The sequence below is a fragment of the Leopardus geoffroyi genome, chromosome C3 (genome assembly GCF_018350155.1).
Source record: "Leopardus geoffroyi isolate Oge1 chromosome C3, O.geoffroyi_Oge1_pat1.0, whole genome shotgun sequence".
Lineage (NCBI taxonomy): Eukaryota > Metazoa > Chordata > Mammalia > Carnivora > Felidae > Leopardus > Leopardus geoffroyi.
Window position 1 is genome coordinate 29,651,205 of NC_059338.1, and position 15,836 is coordinate 29,667,040.

The 15,836-nt window shown below is 56.9% G+C and overlaps 1 protein-coding gene and 1 long non-coding RNA gene across 8 annotated transcripts in view; one reads left to right on the plus strand and one right to left on the minus strand.

Annotated features, from left to right (window-relative positions):
* The first annotated feature begins 704 nt into the window (after positions 1-704).
* Positions 705-15,836, plus strand: part of KIF21B (kinesin family member 21B) — a 49,956-nt gene continuing 34,824 nt past the window's right edge. For 5 of the 6 annotated variants that reach the window (XR_006707017.1, XR_006707018.1, XR_006707019.1 and 2 more), the window contains exons 1-3: positions 708-1,083; positions 14,381-14,603; positions 14,934-15,116. Coding sequence is in view for 2 of the 6 variants with exons in the window: in XM_045456552.1 (XP_045312508.1) it covers positions 1,043-1,083; positions 14,381-14,603; positions 14,934-15,116 (447 nt within the window). In the remaining 4 variants the exon portion in view is untranslated. Of the gene's footprint in view, positions 1,084-14,380; positions 14,604-14,933; positions 15,117-15,836 lie in introns of all 6 variants that reach the window. The other variant, XM_045456551.1, reaches the window with a different exon arrangement.
* Positions 8,256-11,108, minus strand: LOC123586921. 2 transcript variants are annotated; one of them, XR_006707021.1, is made up of 2 exons: positions 10,549-11,108; positions 8,256-8,822 (listed from the first exon to the last, which is right to left on the minus strand). It is a non-coding gene; the product is annotated as an uncharacterized LOC123586921 (long non-coding RNA). The 2 variants fall into 2 exon arrangements; XR_006707022.1 differs by lacking the exon at positions 10,549-11,108 and adding an exon at positions 9,426-9,866.

Here is a 15,836-nt window from a genome sequence, read left to right on the forward strand (position 1 = left end):
GACCCTCTGCCCCCACGGCCACAAAAGAGTGTGAGGCAAGCTCAGGGGGTCATCTGTGGGTCATAAAGGTCAGTGGAACCACTTCGGTCTAGCAGAGGGAGGGGCCCATCTGGGCGAGGAGCCTAGCCAGGAATCAACCAAAAGATGAACTTTAAAATGCTGCAGGATGGAGGTGAAGGGAATCTTGTTAGTCACCAGCAAGAATCTCGTTCAGTAAAGGTTGACACATTCACTGTCATAAATCAGAAGGGAAGCTTTCCTGGTGCTTTCAAAATATAAACCGCTAATCGCTGTGGGATTCTTTGAAGTGAAGCACTCTGCTCCGGAGACCTGGGTTCTTACCCCTTGCTTAGCCACCAAATCTGAGTGACCTTGGGTGGTTCCCCTCTTTGCGTTCCAGTTTCCTCATTTATGAAACCGGGGTCCCATCTAGGCTGAGATTCTGCCACTCGGGCGGCTGGGGGGGGCAGAGGCTCCGGCGTGATCAGCTTCTGGGCCCTCCTCTTCCCCAGCCCTCCAATCCCGCCCGCCCCCCAGCGAGCGGGTGGACGCGAGCCAAGAGGTCCCTTTAAAGGCTCAAGTCCTGCCCCTGCCGTTGCCCGGGCCTTGGATTGGTGAATGAGGGGCGGGGCGGGGCCCAGTGCGGGCTCGGCGGGGCTCGGGGGCGGGTCCCGGGCCGGGCCGGCCCCCGCCCCCTTTGTTCGCGCTGCGGCGGGAGGTGGCTGCGAGGGTGGGAGGTGTGTGCGCGCGTGTGCCGCGCCGTGGGGAGCGGCGGGTCGCGCCGCGGGCTGTCAGCTAGCTGCGCGCCGTCGCCCGATGGCGCGAGGAGGCGCGCGGGCCCAGCCCCGTGGGGCCACCCCTGGCCGCGGGTGAGCCCCTCTGCTTGCCGCCCGCGAGCATGTCACCTCCAGCCGCCGCGGCAGACTCCGCCAGCAGTGCCCGCGCCCCCGCCTCCCGCAGCCGCAGCCGCAGCCGCTGCCTGGGGCATTGGCCCCCAGACCCCCGCCCCTGATCCACGCCCAGACCCTAGAGCCAGAGGACCATGGCCGGCCAGGGGGACTGCTGCGTCAAGGTGGCCGTCAGGTAGGGACCGGCGGCGGGGTGTGGGGGTGGGGGGGAGGGGGCGTGCGCGGAGGGGCTCGGGCTTTGTCTCGCGTGGGCGCCACTGGATTCGGAGCCCGCACTGCCGGAGGAGGGGTCGGCCTAAGCCGGGCTGGAGGGCGCGGTGAGCTGGACAGGCTGCCGCAGGGGATCGGCGGCCCGCGGGAGGCTGGAAGGTGGCTTTGTTTGGGTGGTAATTTCGGGCCCCTCTTGGGAGCCCTTAATGATCAGAAAATCGAATAAACAAGGAAATCCGGTATTTCACACCCAGCCCTGGCCCAGGCCGGAGCGTCTGTGTGTTTCCTCTTCGCCTCCCCTTGGGGCTGCTGTCTCATACTGGGATACTGGAGGGGGGAAATTTCCCTTCATCCACCCTAGTAGGCTACTTCTGTGCCCTTGGTCCAGCTGAGAAGGCAGCACACCCGGCCCCGGGAACCGGCTTGCAGACAAAGATCGATTGAGTGCAGGAACGAATGGAAGGGCTGGGATGGTGCCTTGGCCTTCCGTGGGGGGTCAAGGGCTTTTGGACAAAACGTGCTTGTCCTGTCCCCAACAGCTGATGGGGCTAGGAGAAGGAAGAGGTGTATCTGAGGTTCTACCTCTGAGAGGGCAGGAGGGTGAGACAATGATACCCCATCTTCAGGCACTCAGATAAAATGGAGGTAGGGTGGTGCATGGACTTAATCTGGGACTTGACAGAGACATCCTGACAGAACTGAGGTGTGGAGAAGACATGGCTGGGGGGGGGGGGAGGGAGCTTCTGTTGGGAGGGGTACACAGAGGTGCAAGGCAGGGAATACTGCAAAGTTGAGCCATCTGTGTCCTTTGTGTTGGGTGGAGATGCTTTACACCAACACCACCTCTCCCTGTTTTTGTTTTACGTCTTTCTCTTTGAGAGGGGGTCTCTTGGTGGGAGAGTGCCAATCTGGGACTGGTCACCAAGGCAGAGATGATGGCGAAATACACCCATCTCTGCCCCAGCTCTGTGTGATGGGGGTGGGGGTATGGAGGCTAAGTCTCCAGGGTGGGTCTCTGAGACCGATCTCTAGATTCCCTAGGTTGTAGGTGACCCAGATTCCAAGAGCCCATGGAAGTCACTCTAGACAGGGCCAGAGAGGACTATGGAAAAGCTTCCCCCTCCTTCCCCCCCGGGAAGATGCCCCCCCCCGGCAATCCCGCCAGTCCTCTGCAGCCCAGAGAGGAGGAGTGGACTGCTGATCGCGGCTCTGGGCTCAAGGAAGGGAGATTGAGGTGCCTCCCACCCGTGCATCAGGCAGCCTCAGCATCACTTGAACACAGCCTTGCTGGCCCTGAGCAGCCTGAGAGACAAAGAGGAGCCCTGCAGGTGCCTGGTGGGCTGGCCGGGGCGGGGCCTGGCTGCTGCTGGGGCTGACATTGCAGTAGGATCCTGTGGAGGTCGAGGGAGGGAGGGAGGAAGGTGGGGGGGGGGGGGGGGGAGTGAGAAATGTAAATATGACATCTGCAGCAGACAGGGAGAGTCCAAGTACATCATAAAAGGGAAATGAAGCCCTGACCCCACTCACTGTGAACCAGGGCTGGGAAGGAAGGGACATAGGGTGCTCGCTCCTCCCATGGGGGCTTTCCTTTAGACTTCATCTTATAGGAGAGGTCCAAACAAAGCCCCCTCTACCGCCACCACTGTCAGCCTCCCCAGGCCAGACTGAGGAATGGTGAAGTGTGGAAAAGCCCTGTGGAATTGGCACTTTGTGCAGTGGAGAGAGGAAGAGCTGGGGTTGCCTTCTTAGCACAGCCAACGGAAGGTTTCTGAGACCCTTTCCAGAGAAGGGAGTGTGCCTGCCCACTGCACCCAGTTCTTTATTTAGGGTGATGGACATCATCTCTGCTTCCCACTCAGATTGCTCTAGTAGTGTCCAGAGGCCCCCACTCCTTGCCTTGAGTTGCTGATCTCAGATGGAGGGGTGGGGAGATTTGAACATCAGAAGAGCCAGGCTAATTTAGGGGGCTCAGTCCACTTCTCCCCTCCCACTCCAGTGTGAGCGCCCAGCCTGGCACACGCCAGACCTCAATGGGCAGCCGGCCGTGGAAGGCAGACAATGCCTGGACAGAACCCAGTTTCTAATCAGAGAGCTGAGGGGAGGACCAGACTAGGGCTCCGGCCGGGACAGGGAGCAGATGGTAACCACTGAGGAGCTGTAGGGGAGAGTCCCCCACACTTTTGGATCCCCGTCAAGCTCCCATCCCCACCTCTAGAAGCCACTTGTCCCACCTAAAGGACTGGGTGGTGGGCTGGAGTAGAGTATTGGAGGAGGGCATGCTGCGAAAGGCCAAGGCTTTGGAACTGCCGAGGACCCAGCCTGGTGCTGTGTTCTGCTGTCTTTCTGACTTCCTGCAAGTCCTTTCTTGTATCTAACCAAAGTGCTTTCTGAGTCCCCATGAGAATATTATGGTGAGCCCTGGGTCCAACTCTTGGGACAGGGATGCCAAGAATGAGACAGACTTGGTTTGGGGTGTGTGTGTGTGTGTGCACACACACATGCATGTGCGCACGTGTGTGCACACACATGCGTGGGCAAGGGGGGAGGTTCTGGCGGGGCCTTTTAGACTAGGTGAGAAGTGCCAGGCCCAGGGCTCTTGGCCCTATAATCTCCTTGGCAAGAGGATCAAAGCTGGCTGTGTGCAGATCTCTGCAGGGCAGGCCAGGGCTGGGGAAGGGCTATAGGTGGAAACTTTCAGGACCTGGGGCTGTGAGATAAGGGCAGAAGGTCTAGGTGTGAGCAGACCCTATAAGCCCTACCCCAGGCCTCCCCAGAGTCTGGCCCATCTGTGTGCCCCTGAACCCAGGCTAGTTGCCTTTGCACCAAGGGATTCCCAGGCCAGCCCCTCCAGCCTGCCCTGTGATCCTTTTATCCATTAATCCCCTGTAGACAAGGACTCAGCTTCCTGGGCCTCTCTCTACCTGGGGATGGGTGGGGGTTGGGAGGATGGATGTTTGGGAGAGGTGAGGCTGAGCTGTGCCCTGCCCCAGGCTGCAACCCAGACCTGACTAATGTGGGGAGAAGGGGAAGGGGTGGCTGTTAAGAAATGCAAGTTGACAAAGTTGAAATTGGGGAAGGAAGCCAAGTCACATGGTACGTTTGTTTAAGACCCTTTCAAGCCCCACCATGAGGGGAGCCCTCAGTGCCTGTTATCTTTTCCTGGTTTCCTTTAGCTTCCTTCCTGTAGTGACTGGGGAGAGGAGGTGCCTCTATGGGTCCCACATCCATCCATGGAAACTACAGTGTTGAGCAGGGGCTGGAGGCAGATGGGGGAGGGGGACACGAGCCAGGGACCCAGGGAATAGTGTTAGATTGCACCCCTGTCCTCTCTCATTTGGGTTCTCTACCTGTCGTTATTCCTGTAGCTTCAGGCTACCCTGAAATCTTGGTCAATGTCTGTATAAATGTTGAATCACGAGAATTGATGGCTTGGGACAAAGAGACCGGAGAAGACCGAAAAGACTATGTGAGGGTGCCTTCAGAGTCCCCCTTCTCCACTCTGACAGCCCAAGGCCGTTCAGTGCCAATCAATGCCAGCTGTGTCCCATGCTGCCCAGGTTATAGATCTGGGGAACCCAGGCTCAGACAGGACCTCCTCTGCATGGAGACCTGAGAATCTTAGTGGTGGCCTCCTGCTGCAGAAATAGGGCTTATGTCATCACAAGGAAGTAGAGTGTAGTAACCACAGGCCCCGGAAACCGACCCCCTCCACCACCCAGCCAGCCTGCCTGACTACCTTGAAGCTGATTGGATCTCAGCTTTTGAAAACCTCAGAGCAAAGATGGGGTGGGGCAGGGGCTAAGGAAGTGGCAGAGGTGACATGAGCCTGGCACCCTTACCCTTCCAGTTCTGGGGGCAAAAGGCAGGACTGGGGCCAGTGCAGTTCACCCATTGGCTGGGTCATGGGGCTTTTTTTCTGTTTGTCCTTCTGGGCTTCGGTTTCACCCACTGTAGAACAGGAACAATTTGTTCATTTGTGAAGAGCAGTGGTTTGGATGAAGCAGAAGGCATATAGCCCATAAAGGGTGGACTCCTGAGGAATTTTTTATGTGAATAAAATGTTTTGAAAATAAGTTTTAACTTAAAGCCTACTTACGAGGTGTCTGTCTGGTTTGAGCTACAGAGAGTGTTTGGTACAATGAAGAGTTCGCCTCGAACCTCCTCCCCCTCCCTCCCTCCCCTTCCTTCCTTCCTTCCTTCCTTCCTTCCTTCCTTCCTTCCTTCCTTCCTTCCTTCCTCCCTCCCTCCCTCCCTCTCCTTCCTCCTTTCTTCCACTTATTTATAGCAGAAAGCACGCCAAGGTGGAAAGGAGACTGAACTGGAAGGTGGCTCAGCATTACCTCTTGAACACATGCCCTGTGCCAGGCAGTGTGCCTACATTGTCCCACTCTCCCCACCTGGAGCCCCACCAGCTGACTGATGTTTTTCTCATCTTATAGATGAGCGAACGCTCATAGCCAGTGAATGGAGGAGTCTGGATCTGAACCCAGGGCACCCTCACTTCCAAGCACATGCTCCTTAGACTGCTCTGAGCTACCTCCCAACACAGCTCTAATTAGCTCTTAGCCTCAGTTTCTTCATACGCTTTACCGTGCCGATTGCCATAACCACAATGCAAGAAAAGTACCTAGGAAGGCATTTGGTACTATGCAGATGTGCACCAAGGGGACATGGTCTGGATTTCCCTTTCTGGGGTTGCTTAGCCTGGGGCTGCCTGTCCCTTCCATGTCCTAGCTGTTTACTCCCTCCATGTCCATGCTGTTCATGTGTTTGAGGAGCTTCTCCCTTCCTGCTGGGTATGTGTCCATCCGTTCTCTCTTTCCTTAGATCCCTGCAGCGGTCCCTAGAATTTGTTTTCCTGCCTGAGTTCCATCTTGACATTCTCTAGGAAAGGAAGTTCTGGGGACAGCCACATTGCCTCTTGCTACCCCTATACACCCCCACACCAGTCACAGGGCAGAACCTCAGGTGTCTTGGGTCTCTTCTCTCATTTTGCCTTCTAGACATACGGCCTGTTGAGGAAAGCCAGAGGGACACTGAGAGGCTGCTAGGCTGGGTAGGAGAGGATGCTTCCCTGCCCTGGGAGGGGAGCCAGGCTGGGACTGGTGGACATTGGTCCCAGAGAATTACCGCCCCATGCCTATGGGCGTGGGGGCTGTGGAGCTCTGTGGGAGGGGCTGTGAAGCCCCCACGGCAGGTGACAGCATGGCCGTGTTCTGACCTCTGGAATACTTTCACCTCTGGCTGTTCTGGGCTGTGGAAGGGAGGCAGTGCCATGGTCCCCTGTCCCCAAATATCTGAGTCCCTATCCCTCTACCTTGCTGGGTAGAAGCCCACCATCAGAGCAGTGGTGGAGGCCACCTGTCCTTTCTCTAGGCTGGCTGGTCCTGCCTGAGACTGGAGTTAAGGCGCACTGAGGAGGGCCTGGCAGCAGGGACTGAGGGCTGAGGACCGAGGACCAGGGACAACATGCTGGGGGAGAGGCTCACTGTGCTCCATAGCCAGCTGCTCGGAGGAGGCCAGCCGCCTGTCACTCCGCATTCCTCAGCAGGGGAGGGTCCCCAGGGCTCAGTTCACACTGAGCTGTCCTCCATGTGATGCACATGCCATCACAGCTCTGGGCTCTGGGCACTCCCCACTCAGCCCCACTCTGCAGAGTCTCCTGTCTCCTGGGAGGTCATGGGAAACCCCTGCCAGATGCCCTGAGAAGGGAGTGGACAGGGAGAGCCATGCTGGAGCGCAGAAGAGCAGATGTTCCCTGCGCTGCGCTCACCCCTCTTCCCGGGCCCCTGCAGGGGGTGGGGGCAGACCTGGCCCCTGGCAGGAAGCCCTGGCCACTGCTCACGGCCCAGCCTGTTCATCTTCCCAGCTCAGGACAGGGCCCAGCCCCCTCCCTCAGCTTCTCCTGGCATCTCCGCTCCCCAGCCTCTGACACCTCACCCCGCTTCTGCTGGGGCACAGCTGAGATCGTGATGCCCTGGGGGCCATGAACAAGACTCCCCAGGTTCCCTCCCCTGTCAGACTGCCTGCCCCTCCCTGGTTGTTACTCAGAAGCCAGTGGCCAGGACTTGGATGAACTAAAAGAGAAAGGTCAAGGACATGTGAGGAAGGAGTGGAGGCTGAACCCCAGGTGCCCTGAATTGACACCCCAAGGCTTCCTATAGGTTTTCTTGGAGTGTCGGCACCCTCTCCCTGTGCACTTGGGAACATATTTGGGGGCAGAGGTCAAGCACAGAGGGTTGACAGGCCCATTTCACCAGATCTGCTAGGGCCTCATAAACCCATGCTTTCAGACCCCACAGTACAAAGCCTTCTTGTTTAGGGGTTCCGTGTCTTCTCCCTGAGGGCAGTCTCAAGCAGTGCTGGGGGAGGGTCTGAGAGGCCAGGAGAAGGTCCGGTGACAGGGCGACGAGACCCTCTGGCAGTCGCAGGGCTCTGGTGGCCCCCCACTCGGTATCCCTGCAGCTACAAGAGCCAGCACCCTAAATTGGGTCTCACCACCCTATTTTGGAGAGGAGTGGCCTCTAGGGGAAGACGCCTTCTCCGGGCTAAGTCAGCTAAAAGCCCCCGGGTGTCTGGGAGCCAGACTCCCCTGAGAGAGCAGGATTTTGCTTCCAGCCGTCTTCCCCAGAGCTGGCAGGCTGCCACGGGGAGGAGGGGGGAGAGGATGCTCATTAGAGTGGGGGTGTAGACGCCCTGTTTCTGCAGCAGAGGGGAGCTGCCTTCCTCTGGCAGGGAAGCAGCCTCCTGGGCTCTTGTCTCCATGCTTCTCCATGCTCTAGGCTTCGGCTTTCTTAACTACAAAACGGGGAAAAATGCTTTCCCAACAGACTGCTCGTGGCGCTGCTGGCAGCTGTTGGTAGGATCAGTCCGGAGATTCTCGGAGGGGATCATTTTTCTCCAGTCCGACCTCTCTCCTGCCCTGGTGCCGGGTTGCTCAGTAGATGCAGTGGGATTGGGCAGAGTCAGCTTTGGTTTGAATTTCATTTCCACCATTATGAATTGTGTGACTTTGGGCTTGTGAAATTTCACCTTCTGAGCCTCAGTAAAATGGGGGGGGGGGAATGGCCCTTGCTTCACAGGGTGGTCCTAACACATTACATGTGTTCATGTATGTAAATGAGCTTGACACATAGGTTCTCAAAAAATGTTAGGGTTTGTTTGTCCTTATCAGACACGGCACGGAAGAAGCCACAGTGATACCAGTGACTATGATTTCGGAGCAAAAAGATTCCACAGACTCCCAGGCTCCCCTTTCCAGGGCTTAACAATCTTTGCAGGCAGGAAGTTCTTTTTGCTAGCTTATCTAAATCCCTCCTGCTGTAGCTGAGGTCCCCTTTGATCTGGCTCTGTCACTGCTGAAGAAGAGCTGGTCCCCGGCAGGTCACAGCATGGCTAAGTGACTCGGTGTGCCAGGCAGACTAGGAGTCCCAGTGCTCTTCTCTGTGCTCCCTGCCCCCCACCCACACTTGCACACAACAGCTCAGCTCAGTTCCAGTTTACCCGTGCTGCCCTGTGGTTGGAGCCAGGCAGACCGCTTGGGGCTGGGCAGAAGGGAGGTCGTGGCATCTGCCCAATCTCAGGCTTGAGGGCAGCACACCTAGAGACCAGGCGATGAACTTCCTCATTTCTGCATTTCTCCCCAGGCTGTTCCACTAGCCTCTGGGGGCTGCTTTTCAGGATTCCAGAAGGGCATTAAGGATCCTATAGAAGATAAAAGCAGATAGGCTTATTCCCCCTGGGGTCTCTTCCAGAGGGACTACTTACGCTGGTTATTTCGGCCATCTGAGGGGTGATTCCAGTCCAAGACCCTGGTTCTTCTCCAAGCGTTTGAGGCAGAGCCTGGCGGGAGGGTGTCTCCCAGCCTGGAAGTCCCCAGAGTGCAAATTACTCACAAGCATAGCTGCTAACATACTAGTACTCTCCAGCTCTCCTCCTGGACTGAATCTTTGGGGCTGATGGCTAGTAAAGGTAGTCTTCCTAGAAGAGCTTGTTCTTTATTAGCTATGTGACCTTGAGCCCAGTTAATTTCCTCTGAAGTCTCATTTGTAAATTAGGGGCATTAGAATGAAGAATGATCTAATGTGCAAAAGCATTGTGGGTACAGTGTCCAGCAAAGAGGCAGTCTTGCCCCATAGTATGGTGGTTGTTACTAACTGGAGGAGTTGAGTAAGCGGCGATGTAAAGGGGTTCCAGGTGCCAGCAAAGAAAGGTGTCAGGAATCACAGACCATACAATTGTAAGAATTTTCTAGCACTCTGGAACAGTTAGTTCTTGATGAGTTATTTTAATATCACAGGCTGTTACCTCTCAGTGACGAGACTCTTCAAATAGAAAGAACCTGGGGCTGCACCCTTAAGAGCTCGGGGGACTGAGCTCCTAACTGGGGGGCAATTCAAGTTAAGAGCCCAGGGAAGGGCCCTAGCCAGCTGATGGGGTGGGACTAATTTCACCTGAGAAGCGGAGCCAACCCTTAGGAGCCCAAGGTCACTGGGCGGAGCCCCTGGGGGGGTGGTGATTGGCTGGCTCTGTGTGATGTCACTGAGGAAGGGGCGGGGGCGAGGGGAGCTAGCCTCATCCTCCCCCTCCTAAGCCAGGGGGCAGGGTGTGGGGGCTCCGGGCAAGCTACCCTTCGCCGAGGGAGCTTTTCTCCTTGGCAGTCTCTCAGCATCCCCCTTCCCCCCCCCCCCCCCACCCGCCCGGGGCCTGCCTCCTCCCGGTCTCTGTCCTCCCCTTCCGCTCCGTCCTCCTGGCTTCCCAAAGAGCTGAGGAACCGCTGACCTCAGCTCTTCCCGCAGCGCTGGGCTCGGGTTCGCGGCCTTTGTCCCGCCGCCGCCGCCGCCGTGGGCACCGACGGGTGGGGGGCCGACCCCGAGCCGCCTGCGCGTCCCTCGGCCGGTGCACATCTCTCCGGCGGTGGGGGAAGGATATTAAAATACCCTCCCACATCACACCAGTCCCTGCTCAATTGTGAGCAGAGGAAGCCCAGCGGCCACGCGCCCGTGCCAGATCCTGCCTCTGAAAAGCCCTGGGCCCTTTCTCTTCGCTCTCGCGCCCGCTCCCACCGCCGCTCGGTCTGCGGGTTGCCAAGCGGCGAATAGACCCGGCTCTGTTCCGGGAGGTTCCGGGAGCCTTTCTGCGCGGGGCTGTCCGGCCCGCCCCCTTCCCTCCCTGCCCGGACCTTGAGAAGCAATGGAGCGAGGCTTTGTAGGGGTAGGACCTGGGGTGAGGGGCTCCCTGGGTGCGATTCTAGTGGTCCCCGGACAGAAATGACATTGGATGTGTGGTCCACAAACGCAGAGCTGGCCCCGCGGGCCATTGTCTGCCGATTGGAGTTTCTCAAAGATTGCATTAAATTATAGTTTATCTTGATTACTGAGTTTTTTCATACCCCCTTAACTTTTGCACTTGTGGCGAATACCTCACTCACCTCATCCTAGTCCTGGATCTGGTCCACAGCTCCCGGAGTCTGTAGTTTACTTGGAAGACCCTAGAAATTGGTTTCCATCCCCGATCCCCCCTCCCATGCCGATCCCCCCTCCCATGCCGGCCAGGAGGAACAGGGCTGTGCCTGACTCCTATCCCTTCCACCCTGCTGCAACTAGAAAGCCTCCTCCTTCCCTTTATCTGGGGCAGGGCAGGGTGGAGTTGGCTAAGGGCAGCCCATAGAAGTGACCTCACCCAGGGTGGAGCCAGGAGGGGAGGCTGCTGGAGGGGAAGGTGATGATGGAGTTCTTAGAAAGTTAAAACTGGGAAGAGATCTTCTAGGTGACACAGGAGGAAGCAGGGGCTCACGAATAAGAAGAGAGTGGGGGCCGAGCCTTGTCAAGGACCTCGGACTCTATCTCCCAGCCCTCTGGTCTCCTACCTGTGGGATGTAGGTTTGAATGCTACACTGGGTGGTGAGGAGTGAACCCCCAGACAGCTGAGACACAATGTCTGCCCCTGCTGGATTGCAAGCCCTGAAGGCAGGGCCAGCCTGGTGCCTGGCCAGGGTCATGCATGAGCAGACAGATGTAGCAGGATTCCTTCCAGAGCGCGTCCCTGTCTCTAATGGTGGTGCTGTGGGAGGAAGCTTATCTATTGATTTGGGGATTGAGAGTTTCCCCAGGCAGGAGGTAGCTGGAGAAGCAGAACAGACTGCAGGCTTCATAGTCAAGCAGAACAGGAATTGGTACCCAACTTCACTGTATTTACTCTGTGTGTGACCTAACCACTTCAAGCCTCAACTTTCCTCTCTGGAAAATGGGCATTGAAATCCCTAGCTCATTGCATCACTCAAGTGAGCTAGTCTGTGGCGGGTGCCTGGCCCAGCTAGCATATATAAACTCTTAATTCTCTTTTGCTTCCACCTCTAGCTACCCATTCAAGTCCCATTCCTAGGACCAACACTGTCTCCCTCTTCCGGGTCAGTTGCTTTGGGAGTTAGTGACTCTTTCTGAGCCCATGTCCTCTGTCCCCCAGCTTGTACCCTTTTCTCTGAGTAACATTGCTCACCATCTGCACCCTGCAAAGCACCCTGGTGCCTACAGGGAGCCACCCTGGGGCTGGCTGGTGTCTTGGCCTCAGAGGACCCCCACATCAAGATGTGCTGGGCCTCACATCCCAGGATAAAGACCCCAAGGGGAATGCCTGACTGACTCCACAATTCCTGGACCCCAAATTCTGGAACCCCTCTTCGACATCCTCTTTCCCAGACTGCTCTTCTGCTAGCTCTCTGGTTCTTGGCAGGTGGGCTCCCCAGTGTTCTGGGGACTGGCCGTTGAAGGAGAAACTGCCCCCCCCCTCCCTGATGGGCCCTGACAGGCAGGGCTGCTGCTCCCCCTCCCCTGCTCTCACTGTCTCCAGGGATCCTGATTCGATTTCCTCCAATCATCAGCAGTGCCATCTGCCTGGAGTAATTAAATGGTATTTGAATTGGATCCAGAAATCCTATCACAAGCAGCCCACATGGTAGGGAGGGTGTCTTCCGGAGTTAGTGCTCGCCAGCAATGCTAGAAACTCCTCGGAGCCTTCCCAGGCCAGCCCCTGGGCTCACCTGGGAACATCTGGACGCCCTGGGCAGTAAGTGTTTGGCCCTGGGTCCCACGGGCCTAGGGGCAGAGCCAGGTCTGAGGGCCAGAGTCCCAGGTACCTACCCGGTGCCTTGTGAGCAGTGGCACTCCCCTCCTCTGGAGGTGCTATCTGTCTCCCTGTGTACCTGAGCCACTCTTCCCCCACCCCGGCCCACTGAGCCCTGCCCTTACTGACACCGCAGCACGGAAGTGTTGAAGAGGCCCTGCACACCCATGGTTCGAACCCCCACTCTGCTCCTCGCTGTCTGTGACTAGCCGGGCATCATGTCGTTTCCTCCTCTACAAATGGGGATGGCGGTATTCACCTCGGATGTTCTCTTGACGATCAAGAGGTAGTAAATGTCCATATGCTTAGACACCCCCTGGCATAGAGTGAGTGTGAATGCATGTGTCAAGTGCCACCCTTAGTGGTCGAGGTAGAGTCGCTGGCCCAGTCCTCTTCCTGGTGTGGGTCAAGTGCTAGTCTGCACGTCTAGACAGGATGAGCGAGTATCAGCTGCTCCCTTCTCAGTCAGAAAACAGTTCAGTGGGGAGACTGGGAAGCTGAGTTCTAATTTCGACTTGACCTGGAACAGCTGGATAGGGGGGACGAAGGTGGTAACCTCCCATTGCCGGCAGCCTCGGCGAGGGGAGAGCCGCTGGCCTATGAGAACCTGTTGACGCCTAAGGGAAAACACTTCTGAAGAAAACCCAGGCCACCATCTGTGGTGTGGACTGGGCGTGGTGTAGCTAACTTCCCCAAACCCTCCCCCAGGGAGCTACCCCGCCTCCTCCCAGTCCCCTTTGACCCTCTGGCAGCAAAGTGCAGGCAACAGGCTGACGGGAGCATCTCCCCTGGCCTGCAGCTCTGAGTGGGCCTTGGGGGCCGGGGCAGCCCTAGAAGGGACAGGATGGCGACTTGGTGGCCCTGGCTCTGTGGCTAGGCGCTCCTGCCTGGGCCCTGGATGCATGCTGGCCTGGCCCGCTCATTCTTTTCTTCTCTTGGTAAATGTTGGCTTTGGAAAAGGGAGCCTGACAAGCAGCTCATTGTAAGCGCCTGGCTGATAGGGCTGGCTTGTGTGAGCCCATGAGCGACAGCGCCTAACCCACCCCCCTTTTACTTTAGGCATTTGGGAAGTGCTTTTCTGCCAGTCCCTACAGCGCATGCTCACTGACTCACACTTGGTTGCCATGGGGACCTTACCATGGCAATGGCTGCTTGGAAGAGGGAGAAGAGGTGGCTGGATGGAGATAGCCCTATCTGTGGCTGGCTCCCACCCAGCCCTGGTGCCACTTTTCTTCCTCATCATAAGGGGTCCCAGCAGGATCTGGGATTGGGATCCAGGCCTGTGGCAGGCCTAGTATCCCTTCTAGAGGTCTCTGCCCTTCTCAGTGGACTTTTGACTTGGCCTGCTCTGTCAGGGCTGTGTTTGGCCTGTCCCCCTTGGCTCCTGGAGAGGAACCAGAGCTGGTGCCTAAGAATGTTCCGCCAGGCTCTGGCATCCGAGAGGGGGCTCTGCAGCTGGAGGACTGTTGCAGCCCCTGCAGGCCTTGGCAGAGGCTCAGGTTTGCTCTTTAATTCAGTCCTGAGGGGAGCAGCCAGGCCTGTCCCTCCGGTCCCCACCCTGGTGCTGAGCCTTACCTCCCCAGCAGGGGGCAAGCTGTCTTCTCTTCCTGATCTGCGGGACACTAATTCTAGGGCTCTCCGCTCAATCAGGAGTGTGTGCTTTAATGTCGGACGTGGGTTTCGTTCTGTCATATCCCACTGGACAACCTTAGGCAAGTCACTTCAAGTCCCTCGGCCTCAGTTTTCACATCTGTAAAATCAGGCAGATACACATCTCACAGATTTATAGTGAAGAAGACATAAACTCATTTAGGTAAAATACTTTTAACACAGATCCAATATATACAGTGCTCAATAAGTATTAGCAACTGCTCAATAAATGTTTGGGTGATATTTTTATTGATATTGATATTATATTTGGTATAATATTGATATTATTATTACTATTGTGGTATTATTACAAAAGTTGCCTCCATCCTCTGGGGAGGCTCCTAAGCTTCCTTCCTTCTCCTCCAGTTTGTGGGAGCTGTGGGGGGCGTCTGGGCGAAGGGGAGGCTTGGCAGGCAGGTGAGGGGGAGCGGGGGGCCACAGCACTCCCCTGCCAGCTGGGTCCGACCTGGGGCTCTCCCCGTCCCCGGCAGGATTCGGCCCCAGCTGTCAAAGGAGAAGATTGAGGGCTGTCACATCTGCACTTCTGTCACCCCGGGGGAGCCCCAGGTCCTTCTGGGGAAGGACAAGGCCTTCACCTATGACTTTGTCTTCGACCTGGACACCTGGCAGGAACAGATCTATTCGACCTGTGTGAGCAAGCTCATCGAGGGCTGTTTCGAGGGCTACAATGCCACAGTGCTGGCCTATGGGCAGGTAAGCCGCCTCCACTCCCACCAAGGGCTACTCTGACCCCCATCACCCCACCCGGTGGAAGAGAGAGCCCTGCCCCCTCAGAGCAGTGGCAGTGGAGCCATGGTTTTGTCTGTTGTCTGAGGATGCTGCAGCCTGGCTAGCTATGGGAGGGAGGCTGTCAGAGGAGACTTCCACAGGGTGTGGCTGAGGGAGGAGGGAGGGGCCAGGAGGGACAGGTGACCCGGGCTGGGAGGTGAATGGTAAGGAATTCTGCCCGGCCTGGGGTCCAGGGCTTGCTGATGTCCCCCAGAGGGTGCTGTCTAACACCTCCTTCCATCTTTGCGGGTGCAGACAGGGGCCGGGAAGACGTACACTATGGGCACTGGCTTTGACACGGCAACATCGGAGGAGGAGCAAGGCATCATTCCGAGGGCCATCGCACACCTCTTTGGGGGCATTGCTGAGCGGAAACGGCGGGCACAGGAGCAGGGTGTGGCTGGGCCTGAGTTCAAAGTCAGCGCTCAGTTCCTGGAGGTACTGTGGCCTCGTAGGGTTGGCAGGAGGGAGACTTGGGGGACAGCAAGACCATGGAAGCTGGGCTTACCCCCAGGACAGTGGAATGAGCCTAGGAAGCCGTGGTAGCATCTATAGCTGATAAATATCCTGCTGCTGGAAACATCCAAGCAAGAGCTAGAAGACCACTTGGTAGGACACTCTTAAGTGGTTTCCTGTATCAGAAGGGGCTTCAGTCGGGGCATCTGGGTGGCTCAGTCAGTTAAGCGTCCGACTTCAGCTCAGGTCATGATGTCACGGTTTGTGGGTTCGAGCCCTGCGTTGGGCTGTGTGCTGACAGCTCAGAGCCTAGAGTCTGCTTCGGTTTCTGTGCCTCCCCTCTCTCTGCCCCTATCCTACTCTCTCTCTCTCGCTCTCTCTCTCTCTCAAAAATAAATGAACACAAAAAAAAAGAAGAAGGGAGTTGAGTCAACGAGAACCTTTAAGATCTCTTCACACCCTGACTGATTCTCAGCTCTGACACTTACTAGCTATGTAACCTGGGGCACATCATGTCACCACTGCACAATGGTGGCTATAATATCTATTTCCTTACGAATTTTGTAAGGATGACACAGAAGCATATGCCTGGCACATAGTGAGAACTCCTCGGCTCTACCAGGTTGCTCCCCAGTCTCAGAGCGCCTGCCCTATCCCTTTCTGCCCGAGATCCTTCCTGACCCTCTGAGTCTTGTCTGACCC